Below are 20,362 nucleotides of genomic sequence, written 5' to 3'. Positions count from 1 at the left end.
ATATTTATTCCCACTTTTTTCAGAATTATAAACTAAAGATAATGTTCTGGGAAGTCCAATAATTTCAAAACACATATGGCATGTATCGGTATGTCATCTTCTCTTTTTTTTTTTTTTTAATTAAATTAAGTGTATGTACAAATTTATTAATACTATGTTTTTCTTTTTTAACCTGTTTTTTTTTTTTATTATTATTAAATACAAGTTTATTCTCAACCTTAAGCCAATTTTGTTACCATTTTCGTGTTTGTTATAAAAATCCGTGTTTGATGCTTTTAATTGTTAGATCATGTATTATTTCTATCTGCTTCCTAAAAAATCTTTTCGCACTTTATCTTAACACCCACATCAGGACCCAGCTTTGCTGACGTCACGGGCACGCAGAGGAGGAGAGAAACAGGCTGGAAAGACGATATGTTGATCAGAACAGACATGTGAAGTTAGAAGCTTAACCCAAAACTCCACATCATAAAAAAAGAAGACAGTCTGAGGCCTCTTCATGCAACTTCCTCATCATTTCTTTACGTGGTCTTCAGGAAAGTTTTCCATGTCTAGAATCTGGAAGGACTTTCTAAAACTCTCCTTGTAAAACATTTTCCAATTAATTAAAAAGATTCCTGTAATTGAATACTTAGTCTGGTAAAAAAAAAAAAAAAAAAGGAGTCGTTTTAAACCCATCCAGTAAGCTGGTGTCCAGTTATGTTTATTGTTCAACTGAATCATCACTCACCATTATCATAATATCAAAGTTAATTTATTGAAAGCACACAAACATTGAAACAAAGCGTTGTACACAAAAAGAATCAAAAGCACTACCACAACCACAACTGGTGAAATAAATAAATTAAATTCAGTTCAGACAACTTTATTTTACTATTACAAAACATCTCAGTGGGACAGTTCAAGGTCACGCAAAAACAGACACACCATAAAAAACAGCACTGACTCTGAGACAAAGTCACACTAAAAATAAAAACAAAAAATCTATTGAAATAAATCATAATAAATAATGATTCTCAACTTACACCAACCATTTAAAATGAACTATTGGCTGTCAGAAAATACATAAAAAAGTTTAAAAACACAAACATCTACCCTAATAAATAACTGATTATATCTCTATATATGCTGGTTATTGTTCCACACAGGAGCAGATAAGCAAAGACATGATCACCTCTATTTTTGTGTTCAAGATCTTCTTTGTCTCAAAATGACTTGTTGCTCAACCTTGGCGTTACAGATGATGCAGAAGTTCTTACTGGGGAAAAACCATTCAAAGCCCCAAAACAGGAACAAGATCTGAACCTGAACATCAGTCTTATAACAAACTGAAAGCAAATTTATTGAAGCCAGCACTGACGTCATGTGATCATGTTTACTTCTTCTGAGTAAAAGACAAATGGACTGATCCAACCCCACATTCAATAATTAGAATAATTTAAGTTGAACTGACAGCATCTTTGCTTTTCTAAATGTCTGAAACAGAGAGAGTTTTATTAAAACCAAAAAAATAAACAAATAAAAGTAACAATAATTGACAGCTACATTGTTTTTTGTTTCGTACTAGAAGATGATTAATCCTTCATTTCCTTTACCTCCAGTAGAGGGTCACAGTGGTTCTGGAGCCTTCATCTCAGCTGCTGCAGGCTTGATGCGGGGTACGCCCTCGACAGGTCAACAGATCACAGGACAGGAAGATTAATTACATGCAAATATTAAGAATGAATGTAAAAACTGGTTCCACAGTTTGAAAACATGCTTGATGGGTCAACTGGTGTGTGAGTCACTTCTCCGTATTATTGAGTTTGAGGAGCAGCTATTGGTTGCCGCGTGTTGGCCCAGTAGTGATGTGCTGACCAATCCTGGTTACTTCTCACCTAACGGCTGGTGGCACAGGCTCAGTCCTGTATGAGTGAATGAATAAAAAAAAAAAAACTGCTCTGCAAGCATTGGGGATATTTTATGCTCCAAAGTTTGTTTTTTAAAGTAACACAACCTAAATTTAGGACCTGAAAACACTTCTGACACATTTTGATGGTATTCTGACATTCATTATGTAAATTGGCCATCGTAAGGGGTTGTCAGATTGCAAAAAATCTGCAAAATTTCAGTAATGCCTCTTCAGCATGAACAACATGCAGACCAAAAACTTTTAAAAGCAAGTTTATTTTTTAAAAATGTCTTGTTTGGTTTTTGTTTTTTTGTTGGTTTTTTTTTTTTGTGATTTTGGTCTTTGTTTGTTTTGTTCATTTTTTACAAATATATTTTCTGTTGAGTTTTTTTTTTTCTGAAATGCATTTTTAAATTTATTTTGTTTTATGCTAATGTTTCAGTGTTTTGTTCGAGTTTGTGTGTTTTATCATGATCCAGAAATGTTGTGGTTTTGATTTGATTTCATTTAATGGTTTCATTTTAAGACGCCAGTTTGGAAATACATAATTCATTTTCTGGATTTATTGATCCAAATGCTTTATGTTACTGTACACGCCTTATTACATTATATCAGGTAAATCACCCACAAACAGTTTTATTTTTTATTAACCTAAAGTTGTCCAGTGCACACATTATTGTGTAGAACCAGAGCTGCTTTAATTAAACCAGACGCTTTAAGCCTAATTTAATTTATAGTCATGCTGTTGTATAGTGGAACTATTTTATATATGTCTGAGTAAACAAACTGTCTCTGTAGGACAAAACCATCATAGATAGATTATTTATATCTTTATCCACTTCCACTTAATGTTGGATTTGACATAATGGTCCAGAAAGCAGGAGAAAAAGGTCTGCAGCCGGTCCAACAGTAGATGGCAGCAGAGGGCCTGCGTGGACAGGAGGCACGTGTTTCATCGCCAATTTATGCAAATAAGACGCTACGGTATAGTAGAAATATTGGACTTTACAGCAGCTCTGCGACTCTCAGCATATGGATCATAAGTTTACAATAATATCCATAAAGAGCATCGTTTGTCCTGGCCACCTGCAGGATCCCGGCGCGTGCGTGGCGCGCTCTCATCCTCACTCTGGAGCGCCTTGGCTGGGATTTTGTAATACTATAGCCCTGCCCTATACACTAAAACACTTACGTCACACAACCCGCGCCTCCGCTGCCATTTATTTGTGTTTTTCTCCACATTTTGCATCGAGTGGAAAACGAGGGTACCCATAAAAACAGCTCCAGCCGGTCTGTTGGATGCATGGCTTCGCTCACTTTTTATTCCCTTTAATTATGGATGAGGATTATTTTGCATGTAGTTTTTTTTTTTTCTTCCACGCGTGATTAATTTTATTTTGTGGCTCCAGTAAGGTGTTGGGGATCTTCAAGGAGAGGGGGGAGAAACCGCTTATGAATGCAATTTTAACATCAAATTTTGGAGACCTGAACAGACCTGTGAGAGCTCCCCCTTGGGACACTGTGTCACTGCGCGCAGGCAGGTGGGAGGGTGTCGGAGGGGAGATTTTATCAGTTTGGTCCATGATTGAGCTTTAATCAGGTGATTTCAGGACCGCTCACTTATTGGTGGACCTCACCTGGACAGACCACGACAGCACGTGGAGACAGATTTTACCTTGTTTACCTCCTGAGTAACACAACACAGCCTCATTGTGTGGTGCGTAAAGGTCCTCCTCCCGCCTCCTCCTCGGCTGATCCAAAAAAAAAAAAAGAAAAAAAAAGCCAGCCTTTCATTTTGGCCTACATATTAGACCAACATGAATTTTGACCAAATCCTCGCTGCTATCGGGGGCTTTGGCAAATACCAGAAGATTTTATACATATGGATTTGTTTACCTCAGATCCTTCTGGCTTTCCACATGATGGTGAGCATCTTTACCGGAGCTACGCCGCAGCATCAGTGCCGGGAGAGCCACAGTTTAGGAGTCGGGAATCTGACTTTCATCCCGGCTACAGTCCCTCTGAACGGCAGCCTCTCAGACGCCTCTTGCTTCACCTCGGATGTGTTTGGCAACCGGACCGAGAGCGTCCCATGTGGCCACGGATGGGTCTACAGCAAGGAGATATTTGAGAGCACCACTGTCACCGAGGTAGGCCTGCAACTGACCATCATAGGAATGAAGCTATAAGACTACAAGATGACCACCCACGAAAAACAACAACTCAACTTTTACCTTTATGCACATATTTAAACAAATTGGCCCTGAGTTTGACCCCCTTTGGTGGGCTAAAGGATAACTCACTTGTCCCCACAAGACCACTGGTCCTCACTGATATGGTATTTTGTGTTTCTCCTTAGTTCTGGTTTCCTGTTTTGGTTTGTAGTTTTCCTTGTTTAGTTCTCTCATGTCTAGGTTCTTGTTCAGTAGTTCGCCTGGTTTGATTTTCTGATTTGTTTCACCTGTATCTAGTTTCTTCTTCTGTGTATTTATACCCCTTGGTTTGCATTGTCAGCGGCTGGTTCACTTTGTTAGTTCTGCCCTCACTTTTGTTCATGGAATTAAAATCACGATTTCGGCATCCTGGCTTCCCGTCTCCTGCATTTGGGTCCTCATCTCCACACCAACCGTGACACTCACAGTCTTCAGTTGCAGCTGACATGTCTGTGGTTTCGCTGGTCTAATTTTTATCTTCTACATTTGTGTTTCATGTGTCATAGCTTGATTGTGTTGAATAGTGTTTGGGTCACATTTGTGACATTTTGAGTATTATTTTAATATTTTTCTTCTCATGGACCATTGTTGTGGTTCCATTAAGTCCTTTTTTTTATGCACATTTTTCATTTATACATAAAACACTGCAATGGGTTTATGTATATAGCACATTTCATGTACAACATAACTTAGAGTACTTTATATGAGAGATTAATAGCATTACAGAAAGGTGCAAAAGAAACATTAAATTGTAGTAAAAAAAAAAAAAAAAAAGAAGAAATAAAATAAAAGAAACAATCTAATATAGAGAGAACAGACTATAGGATACACACAGTGAGGTAAATATGATACAGACATTAACAAGAGATGCATCCATATCAGCATCAACACCATTAGTACCAGAGTACATGTGGGGGAAATATATTTGCAAAGAGTAAGAAAAACTTTCTCTTTGGTGTGAAAATCTATTATCAGTAAAGAGCATGAAATATCCCTCCATCCATCTATCCATTCATACATTCTCTTTAACCGTTCAGTGTCGCGGGAAGCTGGAGTCTATCCCAGTAATCATTGGGCGAGAGGCAGGGTACACCCTGGCAGGTCACCAGTCCATCACAGAGAGAATTTGAAATATCTAAATAAAAAAAAAAAAAAAAAAGAAGTATTAAAAATTGGAAGATATTCAAAACCTATTGTATTTATAAAAGTTGCACCTGATATCACACGAAGACCCTGATGCTTTATGATCTCATTGTCATCATGTTTTGTCCATCTTGTAATCCCGTCTTTATACCACACAGTGAATCATCAACACTGCTTGAGATTTTTCATACAGATCTAAGTCCAGTTGAAAAAATTGTCCTCTGCATGTGACCATCTAGAAATATTTAATGAATGTATATATGGGTCATTAAGAGAAACTGCATGCTTCTGTTCATCTCTTAGTGGGACCTGGTGTGCAGTAAAGCCGGCCTCAACAGTCTCGGATCGTCGATCTACATGTTTGGGCTGTTGGTGGGATCTGTGGTATTTGGAGCCATGGCTGACAGGTAGGCCTCACATCTTTCTTTCAGCATGTAGCCCTCAATCTCTGACTTTGTGTAGATGCTACACAGCCTGATCCTCTGCATCAAAGCTTGGCTGCAGGGGCAGTCGCAGCTGGAGTCCTTTGGTGTGTGGTTGCTGTGTGTAAGTAGGTCAGCTGACATGTCACCCTCAGTCAGGGGGGCCAAAGATACACACGACGGTTTGACTGAAACTGCAAAACTGGACTGACCTTTCCCACAATATTTGTTCCTTCAACTTAGCATAATTTAGGAAATGGTATGATGCATTTCTATATCAGTGTTTATCGAATGAGATGCTGGATGTGTCTAATTGCTGCACTATCAAAATAATAACATAAAGTATTATCATAATAACATAAGCTTTGCTCTTTAGGACTCTTAGAAGACAAATTGTTTGAGAGATAATCTAAATTAGCCTTGAAAGCTAGTTAAGTAGAGGTGATGCTGAAAAGATGGTTGTGTATCCAGTAACGATTTATAGACTTAAGTTATTATTATAGCTGCTCCATGTCAGACCACATGTTTTGCTGAGACGTGTCTCTGATGAGCCTCTGGATCCCGTTGGGTGTTGGCAGTGGCCCAATAATTAGCAAGACAGTTGAACAGCTCAGTAAAAGCCCACCCTTATTGGTAGGTTAATGCACAAAAGGTTTTTGGCTATAAATCAGTCAAAGAGTTAAGACCTTTTTTTTATGGGAAAGACCACACAAGCAACTGGGTAGCAATGCAAAGCTTATTTTTCCCAGGTTGATTTATGAGATTCCTCACCTTTTATTACGCTTTCTCCTCACACTCTTTGCACCTGTACTTACAAAAAAAGTGTCAATGTTCCAAAGTTTGTCTATAAGAAGAAAGTGATGCTTAACACATATCTGCAGAAACAAGGGGACTATAAAAATAACATAGATCCCTCCCACACTCGCTGCTCAACCACTCTCAACTAACCATACCCACATCATGTGTCAGTACCATGGATGCCCAAGTCTTCAGCTGATCAGCACCCTGGTGATGGAGCTCCCTCCCCCCACATATAAGACAGTCAGACTCCATCACAACATTCACATCCAAACTCAAAACGCCCCTGTTCAAACTGGGACTCTCACTCTGACTGGTCACTGCGAGCTAGACTTGTTTCAAGGTGAATGCATTGTGTTAATATTGTCTGATGTTGTTGTTTTATGTTTTTATTATCTGTAAGATAAACATGGATAACTTGGTAGGCGCCAGCAAATTAAGTGTATCATTGTTTTTATTATGAATATATCTATATTAATTCAAGAATTTCATCCACACTGGCTTTTTTGCAAAAAAAAAAACATTTAAACATTTCCACTGAAAGACGCTCTAGTTTGTCTGTGGTCTCCTCTAATTCACACTCAATGAGACAAATTCTGTCCCCACAACATAGACTATCTTTTAGAACTGGAAACACATTATCCAAATCTCACTTTCGCAGCATATTAATCGCCCAAAAACTTCAAAGTGTCCCCTATAATTGTTCATTTGAATGTTTCTACCATAAAAAATACTTTTGGAGACACTGACATTGACTTTGGACATGACTTCTCCTCATTCCTGAATGGGAATCTATGAATATGCTAATCTGATTGCCAGCAGATGACACTGCCTGCCCTGTCTCTGCTCCACCACACAATGGACACATCTCATTTTGGGGTAGTTCAGCTGTACATGTTTGTGCCAGTGAGCAATTCTCAGCCAGAGGATGTTAAATTGCACAAGATTTGATGGTTGCAAGCAACTGGTGACCTGACCTGAAAGAGTGCGTGTTTGTAAAATAAAACAGGTTAGAGATATACAGCATCACTCCTGACCTGTTTAGGCAGAATTCATCTGTCTTGAAAAAAGTGCCTGTGGTCCCAGAAGAAGTTAAAATTGTCTATAAAATGACCTGATTGAACTTTATGTGTAGTACACGCAGCTGACAGGCTGGTATTCAGGCTAAACAGTCTGCTGGATGTCTCCACTACTCTAATTGGAGGAAGAGGACCACTGATGAACATTTGGGCAAGCAGTCAGCTAATCATATCCAACATTGCAACAAAGTAAAATCAGCACACCTGATTGTTGTTTCAAATCGTCTGACCCCATTTTCAGTGTGAGGTTTTCCACAGTTGAGTGTTCAGCCGCAAATAGGTTAAATTTGTTTCTCACATTTGATGCCATGTGCTTAGGAAAGCACAGTACTTTTGCATGTTTGCCACACATTTGTTGCATTTATCACACCAAATTAAAAAACATTCAGCGTCTGAGGCACAGCCATTTACTTTTCCTGTTGCCTTTTACATTATGAATTGTTCTTGGGTCATACCCTGTTGTATATTTCATCCAGGTCATCTGATGTACATCCAGAATCCTGCAGTAGTGGAGCTAATCTGTTTTGTAGTTGCATGTCTGGTTGCAGCTGCACGGTGGCGTGGTGGTTAGCCCTGTAGCTGCACAGCAAGAAAGTCTCTGGTTCGACCCTTGGCTGGGTAAAGGTTTGGTCAGTTCTGTGTGGAGGTTTTCTCTGGGTACTCTGGCATCCACCATTCAATGACATGCACATTAGGTTAATTGGTTACTCTAAATTGCCCATAGGTATGAGTGGTTGTTTGTCTCTGTGTGGCCCTGCAATGGACTGGTGAGCTGTCCAGGGTGTACCCTGTCTTTTGCCCTAAGACTGCTGGGATAGGCTCCACTTTCCCTGCAACCCTGAATTAGATTAAGCAGGTAGGATAATAAATGAATGAATGTTTGATTGCTGAGGAAGAGACTTGTTTTTAGTATTTCTTTTGACAGCTGGCCATGGCTGTCTAAGGAGAAGGGTCGAGCAGGAACAAGGCCAGGATGGCAGTGCGAGCCAACCGGTCGCATCGCTAATATAAGTAAACTGAGCTCTGCTTGTTACTTATCCTCCCTTTTCCCTGTGAAACGATTTACTCTTGGCTTTGCACGTAGAGGAATCCAAGGACTATCATTGAGAGTTTTCCCCATGTAAACTGCTCTGCCATTTTTTCCCAGTCATGTTTGTGCTAATTAGCTTCATGTTAGCAAGATCAGTGGTTTTTTTTTGTGTGTCCGTGGCAAAGTTTTATTCTTTCCACACAGTCCTTTTACTTCAACAATAAACTCTAACCATCAAATCATTATCCCAACATGGGGATTTTATGTAGAAGTTGTACAGTAATTGTTTGTACAGAGGGGAGGCATCATGCAGCTACTTAGCGTTAGCTTGTGAGTAGCTGTCAGTCAGGCTTTTTTATTTGTAGGGGTGTAAAAGTCTTGTGTAAAAGTCTTGAAGCATAGTCCTCGTGATTACTGAGTGAAGCATTAAAGTGTCAGAAGAAACTGAAGCAGGAAGATTAGTCCCAAATGTGTGTACTATCTGCTATCTTGGTGGTCTCTCTTCTCATTCATTCATTTCCCACAATGCATACTAATACACTGCCTGGCAAAAAAAAGAAATAATATAAAAGGTCACGCATTCTAATATTTCATTGGACCACCTTTACCTTTGATTATGGCAAGATTTCTGCAATGTCACAAGATTTATTTCCATCCAGTATTGCATTAAGTTTTTCACCACGATCTTTTATTGATGATGGGAGAGTCCGACCCCCTACACAAAGCCTTCTCCAGCACATCTCAAAACCTCTCAATGGGGTTCAGGTCTAGCCTCTGTGTGGCCAATGTGTTTGAAAATGATGTCTTCTGCTCCGTGAACCACCCCTTTATAATTTGAGCCTAATGAATCCTGGCATTGTCACCATGGAAAATGTCTATGTAATAGCGAAGAAATGATCCACTGATGGAATAATGTTTACATTCAGTATATTCAGGTGTCAGCTGACCTCATTCTTTGTAATTATAATGTTGTTGAACCTAGACCTGACCAACTGTACAGTACTTGTACAGTACAGGCACCATGACGACTGCGTCCCTTCATTTACCTCTCTTGGCACTGTAACCAAGATCAGACTTATAAAATGCACAATTTCCAATGTTCCTAAATTTTTTATGTAAGCAGTTCAGTTCCCATTTAAGCTGGTTTCATATTTTTACAATGGCTAAGCTTCAGAAATTTACTAAACCAGCTTGCAGTTGCATAAAGCCTTTCCAAACTATTGCTTATACAATAATCTTCAAGACTTCAAGATAGTGAATTTAAAGGCAGATTGTCTTCATAGCGTTGTGTTGCATGGCACACTGGAGTGAACAACTCCATCACCCAATTGTGTATTTATACTGGGAAAAAATGTTGGTTCAGTCATATAGTCGAGGCAAACTCAGCTGTGCATGTGAGTGCAGTCTCTGCTCCAAAACCGCCTGACATATCTCCTCTGCAGTCCATTCAGATAACATTATGCAAATTTGCACAATACCTGCTTAGTGGCTGGTTTTCCTCAACTTAAAGGGCTCTGTTCAAATAGTTTATTTAAAAAATACTTTCTGTCATCATTTTCAAGCTCTTTTCCTCTAGCTCCTTGGAAAACACCAGGGGGTTAAAGGTGGTTGGAGAACTTTAAAAGGATCTAAGGAAAGACGACTGCGCTACAATGAGACCTCCCTTACACTAAACTGCCATGCAGGCCTGCAGTACTGCCACTAATGCAAATATAACTTTACTTTGAGACTACATATATGAAATTGTTGATGTAAAATAAAATTGGTTATTTTATTGTCAAGCTAATCACACAAATGGAGCTTTTTGTTGCCACAGGCTGCTCACACTCATCCCACAGTGTCTATATTTAGCCACATGAGTCATTCTTAACTAAACTGGATAAATATACTTGAGCTTTGCTTTGAAAGCTGCAGCCACACAGAATTGTGGGAGGGTATTATTTCCTATATTTCCATTAATAAAAGATTAGCATATAAGCTAAAGGAGAAAGCACTAGAGTTCCTGAAACATAGGGTGTTTCTCAATTCAGGGTCTGCACACTTCTAAGTGCGCAGACTGCGGAGGCAACAAAGTGTTCTACGTGGTCTGCACACACCGAAGTGCGCTTACTGCCAGTAAAATGAGACGGCCTCTCTAGTGGACGAGAATTACCCATAGTGCTCCGGTCCTCCGTTGCCTGGCAACTACATATGACAAGTTCGTCTAACTACTGATCCCATTCTTCCACAAAAAGACACAAAAATATTTTTTAAATGACAGAAAATGGTGCCAGTAATTAAACTTTGATTTATTTTCATTTTCCTTTGTGTTTAAATGACCAACATGAGGCGGTTTAGACGAGCTCTCCTCTGGCTGACAGCTCATCCTGTCAAGCTGACGTTAACTTCAGTGGAAAATAATCCTTGTTAGACACATGTACAGTCATCCTCATATGTATTCATACCCTCCCATTAAAGAAGGAGAAAACCTGGGAAAACTGCCTGGGAAATAAGCTGAAATTGACAATAGTAATAATAAATGAAAATGTTAAGAAAACCATGACATTATTTTCTAATTCTGGTTCAATAGAAATATTTTTTAAAAACCAAACCAATATGATAAAAACAAAAAAAGCATGTGGTATATCACTTAAACTTAAAAAAAAAAAAAAAAAAAAAAAATTATATATATATATATATATATATATATATATATATATATATATATAATTTTGTTTTATTTATTTTTTTAAATTTATTTATTTATGTTTTTATTCCTTTGTTTTCACTCCAGTCAGGTCTTTTCTGTTCCTCCCAGTCAGACTTCTGCACCTGTTGACTGGTATTTTGTCCCACTGTTCATCAGTAAAATGCTGTAATTTTTCCAGGATCGATTTGTTTTTTGTTTTCTTTTCTTTCACTCGATTAAATGACAAAACACTGTCTTATATCACTGGATTATAATTTAGCACATTTTGAATTATTGTTCATTATTTCAGTCTCCAGTTATCTGAATGACTGTAATAAATTCAGCCTTTTCTTTAATGAAAGCTGGCGAAGACATCTGAGGACAACTGGAATGAAATTCATTTGTGGTTATTGGACACAAATATATACATAGAAATAAATAAATAAACAGTCTCGCTGATGTGGTACCTACACCGACGCTCTGCTGCTCATTATTTTATATCAGGAACGCAATTAATTCTGGCATAGGAGAGGGTGCAAAGGATACATCTCTTGTATCCTTCGTTTTAAGCTAATCTGGAGCCAAACAAAGTGCGCATTTGAAGGGTGAATTCGAAGGAGCCTTTGAATTGGGACAGCACTTGGCGCGCCACGATGATGCTTGCAGCCGACGAATCTGCACTTCGAAGTGTGCAGTCCCTGAATTGAGAAACACCCATATAGTCCATCCATCCATCCATCCATTTTCTTAACCGCTCAGTCCAGTTTAGGGTCATGGGGAAGATGGAGTCTATCCCAGCAATCAAGAGGCAGGGTACACCTTGGACTGGTCAGTCCATCGAAGGGCACTGCAATACAGACAACCACACACACACACACTCCCTCCTAGCTACAGTTTAGAGCAGGGGTAAGCAATTCCGGTCCCTGAGGGCCGCAGTCCTGCAAGTGTTGGGAGTTTCCCTGCTGCAACACACCTGAGTAAAATCAATGGGTAATTAGCAGACTTATGCAGTTTGATGTCAAGCTCTGCACAAGTCCACTAATTAATTCTGATGTGTGTCAGGTGTGTTGCAGTAGGGAAACTCATAACACTTACAGTTGCCTACCCTTGGTTTAGAGTAGCCAGTTAACCTAACATGCATGTCTTTGGACAGAGGAAGGAAGCCAGAGTACCCAGAAAGAACCCATGCATACACTGGGAGAACATGCAAACTCCACACAGAAAGACCACTGTCTGAACCTCCCCCCAGCTAGGGCTCAAACCAGCAACCTTCTTGCTGTGAGGCCACAGTGCTAACCACTACGCCACCATGTAGCCATCTTTAATTTGTATTTCGAGAATTTCAACATTTTTTCCAGATCTGCTCTTTTTAAATAAAAAAGATTATTTGAGCAAACCCAAAGAGTGAACTTCAGTGAAGAGTAGACTGGACCTTTGGGAGGCGAACCTGTAATTAAGTCTAGAATGAGATCTTTAATGGTTTGAATATGTTCTCCAGTAGACTCATGTCCATCTCATCTCTCTAAGGTATGGCCGTCGTTTCGTCCTGCTGCTGTCCATTGCTCTCCAGACTGTCTTTGGAGTCGCTGTAGCTTTTGCACCCAACTTCCCAGTCTATGTGATTCTTCGCTTTGCAGTTGGCACCACCATCTCTGGAGTCATCATCAATGCTTTTGTTCTTGGTACAAACCAAACATACTCAAACACAAACAAAGTGATGCACAACATGACAGCAAACTAACAAATTTTCAGTTTTAAACAGGTTAATGTCTCTTCAAATGCGATTCTGTCAATAACTGCTTATGGCGGTAAATGTAGAGTTACAGTCAGTTAACTTGGTGTAGAACAAAAACCACAACATATCCAGCCTGGTTTTGTCCAAACAAGTCTGCCTATTAGTACATTTACAGAATATACTAATCAATTTCATTTTCATTCATTTTCAAATGTTAAAATTAGAATTTAACATTTGTAGATTAATTTAACTACTAGAATCATACAAGTAATAAAAAAAACACTGTTAATCACAATTAAAGCTTTCACACCAATGAAAATATATTTTAACATGTTCCTCAAGTAACAGCTCCATCTGTAAAGGTAGATGTAGATTTGGGAAGAGTTTAGTCACAGATATAGACAACATAGGATTCTTATTAGTTTCGGAGGGCTTCACAAACTTCTGGACCTTTAGTGTCACCATATAAAGTAAAGCATCTGGACAGCTTCCAGTCCCACCTCCCTCATCAGGCTGGCTGGAGTTGTATTTGTGAGACTGCCACCTTCTCTGGTTTCTCACAGCTGTCATCATTAAGTACCTGGCTTGAAGAATGTTTTTTATTTGCTTTTATATCCATAGTAAAACCATTTTCTTTTCATTTCAGGCTGATTTATAAACAGTCACAAATACTTTGACGTCACTGTGTTATACATTTTCTCCGGAATATCACATTTACTTTAAATATTTTTTTTACAAGCATATTCATTTTCCAGTCATGAAAGCTCTTCCACCAGCTTTTTGTGCAAGGCACAACATTTGCTTATATACAGAGCTTATGAGGGATTATGTATGCTAACAAGCAGTGAGTCTTGCGCCTCCGACAGATGAGATAAGAGACTGATCATTCAGCACACCTGCTAAAAACCAAAGAAGATACTGATGGTTCAAACATTTGTTGTATTTATTGAACAATGTCACAGAGTTTTGTAAGTTCTTATAATTAGATTGTGTCAAATTTAGTAAGAGCTAGGCCCATATTTCCAGTCTTTATGCTAAGCTATGCTAGCTGGCAGCTGATAGAAGGCTTCATTTAGCAAACAAATTTAGAGTAGCATCAACTCTCTGTTCTTTAAGAAAACCAGGCAGCAGATAGATATATGATTACAAAAAACAGATGTAGTAGGCACAGCTGCAGGAATGAGATTTTTGCATCAGAATTTCAAACGTTAATGTTGTTTTTGCAAACCTTTGCCACTCTTTCCTCCACCTCTAAGCTCCAAGCCAACACCTCACTTGAACCCAATACCCATGATCCCTCCTGTCCTCTCCTTTCCTTTCCCTTCCTCTCCTCTCCAAACCCACCACTGTTTTTCCAAGGTACTGAGTGGACGTGCACCAAGAGACGCATGCTGGCTGGCATCATCACAGACTACACCTTTGGCCTTGGTTATATGCTCCTAGCTGGGGTAGCGTACCTGATACGAGACTGGAGAAAATTACAACTAGCTATATCAGCCCCAGGCTTCTTGCTTATCTTCTATATACGGTGGGAAATTCAACTGGCACCTAAACATTAAATCCACTGTGTATTCATGCTATACATGAATGCCCTCTTTGTAGCGCTCATTTCCTCCTCTACCCTTATGTCCATCACTCTGTTGCCACTGTTCACTCACCACCAACCCACCACCTCCCCAACACTTCTTTCTCTCACCATCTACGCTGTGTGCTCTGTCCCCTGTCAGGGTGCTTCCTCAGTCTGCCAGATGGTTATTGGCAAATGACAGGCGAGAGGAGGCCATTGCACTCCTACGTAAAGCAGCGCTTGTTAATGGGCGAGTCTTACCTCCTGCTGTCCAGGTGTGTGTTAGATTTTTAACTTTTTTAGTTTTGGGGGAAAGAATGATCAAGGTATTATTCTCGTTTTTATTAAGGAAAATATACAATCAGGAGGAATTAAACAGGAGCAATTAAAGATTGGAAATCTGCCACAAAACAAAAACAACTGTCAGAGCAATTCTTAGCTTATGAGGTCAAATGGCAACACATCAATAACTTGACTAGGCATAACAGGAGCAAATTCTCAGAGCATGTCTTGAAGGTAAAGATGTTGACCAATGTGTGACATACTGCATCTTAAAATTGTGGGATAAATTCAGAAATGTTACTTAACATGAAACTGTGAAGAAATGGAAGGTCTGTGGAGAATATATTCTAAAGATTTAGAGAAGCAGAAGGAATCTCTGTATGCTGGGACAAAGTCAAAAGTCAAAACTGAATACTCGTGAATTTTGGTCCCTCAGGTGACAATGCTTAAAAAACACAAACATGGTTCTCCTCTGGAAATTATTGCATGGAGTCAGAGCCATGTCCAGACATCACCATCTATGAACACAGTGTAGTGTGAAATCCAGAAATGCGGTTTATAGCTCGATCATACAAGGAGGTTATATGTGGGTCAAAACTCTTTTGAAATCTGTAAAGGATCCATCATTGCTAAAAAGTCAGATCTAGAATATTTCAGAAAGATGATGCTAAAGCACATGCTGCTTCCATTTAAACAACATGTGGTTACTTGACATTCCTGATGCTGAACTGGCCTGCCTGCCATCCAGACTGCTCACCAGTAGAAGCATTCTGTTTTTATTTACATTTTACATAACTATTTGTGGAAAAATGGTTGACAAATGCTAAATCAACAAGCCATTTAGCTTGTCTTAGCATAGTTTAGCTTAGCTTAAGCATATTTTACTTAATACGGCTAATACATCTGTATTTTTTGTAAATCACAGACAGGAGTAAGTATTTGTTCCATATTATTACAGGGATATGTCTTGTGCAAAAACAGTCAGTACTGCAACTTTTTGTAATTCTTTCACTATTCACCAACAAAGTGGATACATAATAAAGCAATAAATATTTGACTGAAATGAAAGCTTTAAAACAGTAATTAAATATCCAGGGATGCAAGCTTCTTTATGGATGAGCCATCCATTTTCACAGACTCAAAAGTAACTTAAAAAACTGACATGATTATAAAATTAAAGCTTTTTTTGTTTAATTTTCATTCATGGATTTTAATCCTCTACAACCAAAATCTTTAAGCAAGTTGGGGAAAGCCAAATGCTTAGTTTTCTTGGTCATGATACCTTTCCAGGTCTCTCTTATCTTTTTATTGTTGCTGCTTTTTGGTTATGAATATTTTTGCCTTTGATCAGTAAATAAAAGCTTGCTTAAATAATTTTCATTCATATGTTACCAATGGTAACAAACAAATACAAATAATGCAAGCGAGCAGTCAGAAAGCTCTCAGTTTGGAGGATCAGGGAGGGATTTTGAGTGAGTAAGCTACTCTCAGGACAAAGCAACAGAATAACAAATTTGAACCAAACAAAATAACTCAGATGTTTAAAATATCACAGCGGTTTGAGCAAATCCTATATATAGGAAAGTTTGTACCACATTTGCAGCAGCTGTTTACTATGTTGATATTTTCTCCAAAAGATATCTTTCCATTTCAATGATTGCATAAATGATCTGAATATGACAGCAGGAAGTCATCCCTTCAGTTCCTGAGTGTTAGCAGTAGTTTTGAGGTAAACTCATTGTATTTATACCAGTAGTAGTCGCTTTTTTAAGTGTTGCACCTACATTATTGGGAGTGTTGTTGTTTTGAACAGATGTTATAAAGTAGAGGTGTCCAATTTGGGTCCTTGAGGGCCAAAATCCTGCATGTTTTCCATTCATACCTGCTCCAACACACCTGACTCAAATGAATCAGTCATTGTGCAGAACCTGATAGGCTGCTGGATGTAATGTAACCCAAGGAAACGCAAGCGTGTTGAAACAGGGATACATCGAAAACCTGCAGGACAGTGGCCCTCGATGACTGACTTTGAACACCCCTGTTGTAAAGGGATGTTCCTCTTAGAAAGAAACTCTTCCTGTAGTCAATAACTGTGGTTGCCTTTTGTGGTCTGCCATGCTTAGTTCATTATTCAGTTCCATTTCTACCATCTATTACTGTTTTTTGGAGGGTTTTTTTTTTTTTTTTTTTTTTTGCCTTATGATGGCCTCCTACGCTTGCATCAACACCTCTTTGAGCTGCATATCAAGAAATAAATGATACCATAAACAAATGTGACAAGTGCAAATTCCTTACTTGGAACAAACTCAAGATCTAGTATTTCCTCAGTCCCCACAGAGCCACAAAACTACCAAACAGCCACTTCTCTCATTACTTATGAGCCATGAAAAATGGAAGGACTTTTCCTTTTTATTTGGTTTCAGCTATTATTGAATAGTATCTATGTCACTGATGATTAAGGAAAATTAGATTCTGATACTACAATAGAGATATAAGCACTAAATTGTTTATTTTTGGTCTCAAAATGGACCTTAGTGTGAAAAAAACACCTTACCTAAAAGCTTTCAATTTACTTACGTGTCCATTTGTGTGTTAGGTTGAAAAATGGGAGATTTTAGGTGGATCACAGCGAAGTCATTCAGCTGTGGATCTTGTTCGGACACCACAGATGAGAAAGAGGGCAATCATCTTATTCTACATCTGGCAAGTGTCATCACTTCAGTATCACTTGTTGCATTTATAACAGACCCTGTTTTCTGCTCCTCTCATCACCCTGGTTACCTTGTGTTTGCAACCCCAGGTTTGTGAATGTACTGGTGTATTACGGGCTTTCCCTGGGTGTATCCAGGTTAGGGACAGACCTCTACTTAACCCAGTTTGTGTTTGGGTTGGTTGAGATCCCAGCTCGCTCTCTGGTCCTTCTTGTCCTGCCCTTTAGCCGCCGTTTTACCCAGAGTGGCTTCCTGGCTGTGGGAGGAATCGCCTGCCTGCTTATGCTCACTATCCCAGCAGGTAAGATGGACATCATTTACACTTACCACCTCCAAGCAACTGCATCTCAATCATTTTTGTCTTTCGGTCTTCAGATCATCCCAATGTCCTGACTGGTCTAGCTATGCTAGGAAAGTTTGGCATCACAGCTTCCTTTGCTGTCATCTATGTGTACACAGCAGAGATATTTCCCACCGTGGTAAGGTAAGCCTTGTTGGTTTTTCCCAATTGGTCTATAATTACCACCAATGCTCACCTCCTGCCATTTATGCTTTTGATGTACCTCCAGGCAAACAGGAATAGGTGTGTCCAGCATGTTCGCAAGGATGGGTGGTGTGTTAGCACCCATTATCAACATGCTGCATAACCACAGCCCAACTACACCCCTCATCATCTTTGGCACCTCCCCTCTTCTGGGAGCCATCCTTGCCTTGGCACTGCCTGAAACGGCTGACAGACCTCTTCCTGACACACTGGAGGATGCGGAGAACTGGGACGTGAGGTACTAACATTATACATCAGTTTAAAGCAAAGTTTGATTTTATAATATGGGATTGAGGAGTAAAGTATGGTTTGATATAACCACACACATTGACCACTTGCCAATTACTGAAAGAACTGCCTTAATTCTCAGTGACACAGTTTCTACAAGGTGTTAGAAACTTTCCTCAGCGATTTTGCTCCAAATTGACATGGTAGCATCACACAGTTGCTGCAGATTTTTCAGCTGCAGATCCATGATGAGAATCTCCAGTTCCACCACTTTCCATAACTGCTCACTTGGATTGAGATTGTAGGACAAACAGTAAATTGTCGTTTTCTAGAAACCAGTTGGAGAGGATTTAAGCTTTGTGACATGGTGGATTATCCAGCTGGAAGAAGCCATCAAACGATGATACACTGTGGTCATAAAGGGATGGACATTGTTGACAATTCTCAAATAGGTTGAGGTGTTTGAATGATGCTTAGCTGATACAAAGGGGCCCAAAGTATGCCAAGAAAAAATCCCCAACACTATCGGCAGCCTGAACTGTTGATACAAGGCAGGATGGATCCATCCTGTCATGTTCATTCATTATCCTAACCGCTTAGTCCAATGAAGGGTTGTGGGGAAGCTGGAGCCTATCCCAGCAGTCTTTGGGCAAAAGGCAGGGTACATCCTGGACAGCTCACCAGTCACACAGCGATAAACAACCACTCATGGATATTCCTAGGGGCAATTTGGAGTAACCACTTAACCTAACCTGCATGTCTTTGGATGGTAGTAGGAAGCTGGAGTACCCAGAGAGAACATGGAAACTCCACACAGAAAGGCAACTGTCCAAACCTTGCCCCAGCTGAGGGTCAAACCAGTAACCTTCTTGCTGTGAGGCCACAGTGCTAACCACTACGCCACCTTGCAGCCTTTATGTCAAACAACTGGTCCTACAATCTGAAGCTTTCTTATGAAATAAAGACTAGATAGACCAGGCAACATTGTCCCATCTTTTACTCTCCAGTTCTGGTGAGTTTGTGAAAATTGTAGCCTCCTGTTGTCAGCTGAGTGGATGGAAACCTGGTGTCGTCTGCTTCTGTAGCCCATCTTCTTTAAGGCTGAACATGTTGTGTATTCTGAGATGGCATTCTTGGTTGTAACCAGTAGTAGTTTTAGGTATTGCTTTTCTATCACATACAACGATTTTGTCCATTGTCCTCTGACTTCTGATATAATTTTGACCCAGACAACTGCTGCTCTGTTGTCTCTCCCATTCTAACTTCTAGAGGTGGATGTGTGTAAAAATCCCAGTAGATTGGCTGTATATAAAAATACACCTTTAACCATGCCATATTCAGAGTATTTTAAACCCTCTTTGTTAATCAGTTTGAACTTCAACAAGTTGTTTTGACCATATCTACATAAGATGAAGCTTTATTTAGTTAATAATAGAAGTTTGTTATGCACATGTAAATGCCTGAATGTTGATGCCATGTCAATCACTTATTAGCTATTTGTGTGCAGCTTTTCGAAGTTTGACTTTTGTCACACTTTCCTCCTAGAACTGTTCAAACAAAACAAATAACACTGTCTTGTTAGTTCCCTCTAAATATTTCTTGAAAGGTTTTCTGCAAACAGTCATCTGCTTTGTGTTTTCTCTTGCAGGTTGGCTCCCACCAAGGAAAACCCTGAGCTGTTTGATGACATTGGCCAATTAGCAAGCAGCACAGAAAAGCAGGAGCTACAAACTGTAGCAAGCCAGCCCTAATAGTGTGTGAAGGGATGCCCATGTTCCATTATTCACACAGGATACAGTCTCAACTTTGGTACCAGATACAGCACTTACCATAACACCCTCTATGCAATTCCATGTAAGGATGTGATTATGAGCTCTATGCAAGAAAGCCAAACACGTTCCACACACCAAACTAGCACAATGTGTTCATGGATACACGCACAAACCAGGCATTCAGTTCTCCTGGCAGGTCCAATAAGCAGCTTAGTGTTTACAGCAGATGCAGGTAAGAGTTCAACAGTCAGGAATAGTTGCGTTTTGCAGTTTTGTATG

At 39.4% G+C, this 20,362-nt stretch overlaps 1 protein-coding gene across 1 annotated transcript; it reads left to right on the top strand.

Annotated features, from left to right (window-relative positions):
• Positions 1 to 3,708: 3,708 nt before the first annotated feature.
• Positions 3,709 to 20,062, top strand: LOC306769992 (solute carrier family 22 member 13; the record flags this gene model as incomplete). The annotated part of the gene is made up of 10 exons (XM_079258760.1): positions 3,709 to 4,041; positions 5,551 to 5,654; positions 12,772 to 12,926; positions 14,339 to 14,507; positions 14,707 to 14,821; positions 17,425 to 17,531; positions 17,629 to 17,840; positions 17,915 to 18,023; positions 18,109 to 18,321; positions 19,960 to 20,062. The coding sequence occupies 10 exons, from the start codon at positions 3,709 to 3,711 to the stop codon at positions 20,060 to 20,062; spliced, it is 1,620 nt and encodes a 539-aa protein (XP_079114886.1).
• Positions 20,063 to 20,362: the final 300 nt, after the last annotated feature.

The sequence above is a fragment of the Telmatherina bonti genome, assembly GCF_933228915.1.
Source record: "Telmatherina bonti genome assembly, chromosome: 19".
Classification (NCBI taxonomy): Eukaryota; Metazoa; Chordata; class Actinopteri; order Atheriniformes; family Telmatherinidae; genus Telmatherina; species Telmatherina bonti.
Note: the sequence above shows the minus strand (reverse complement) of the source record. Positions and strands in the feature narration are given on the sequence as shown.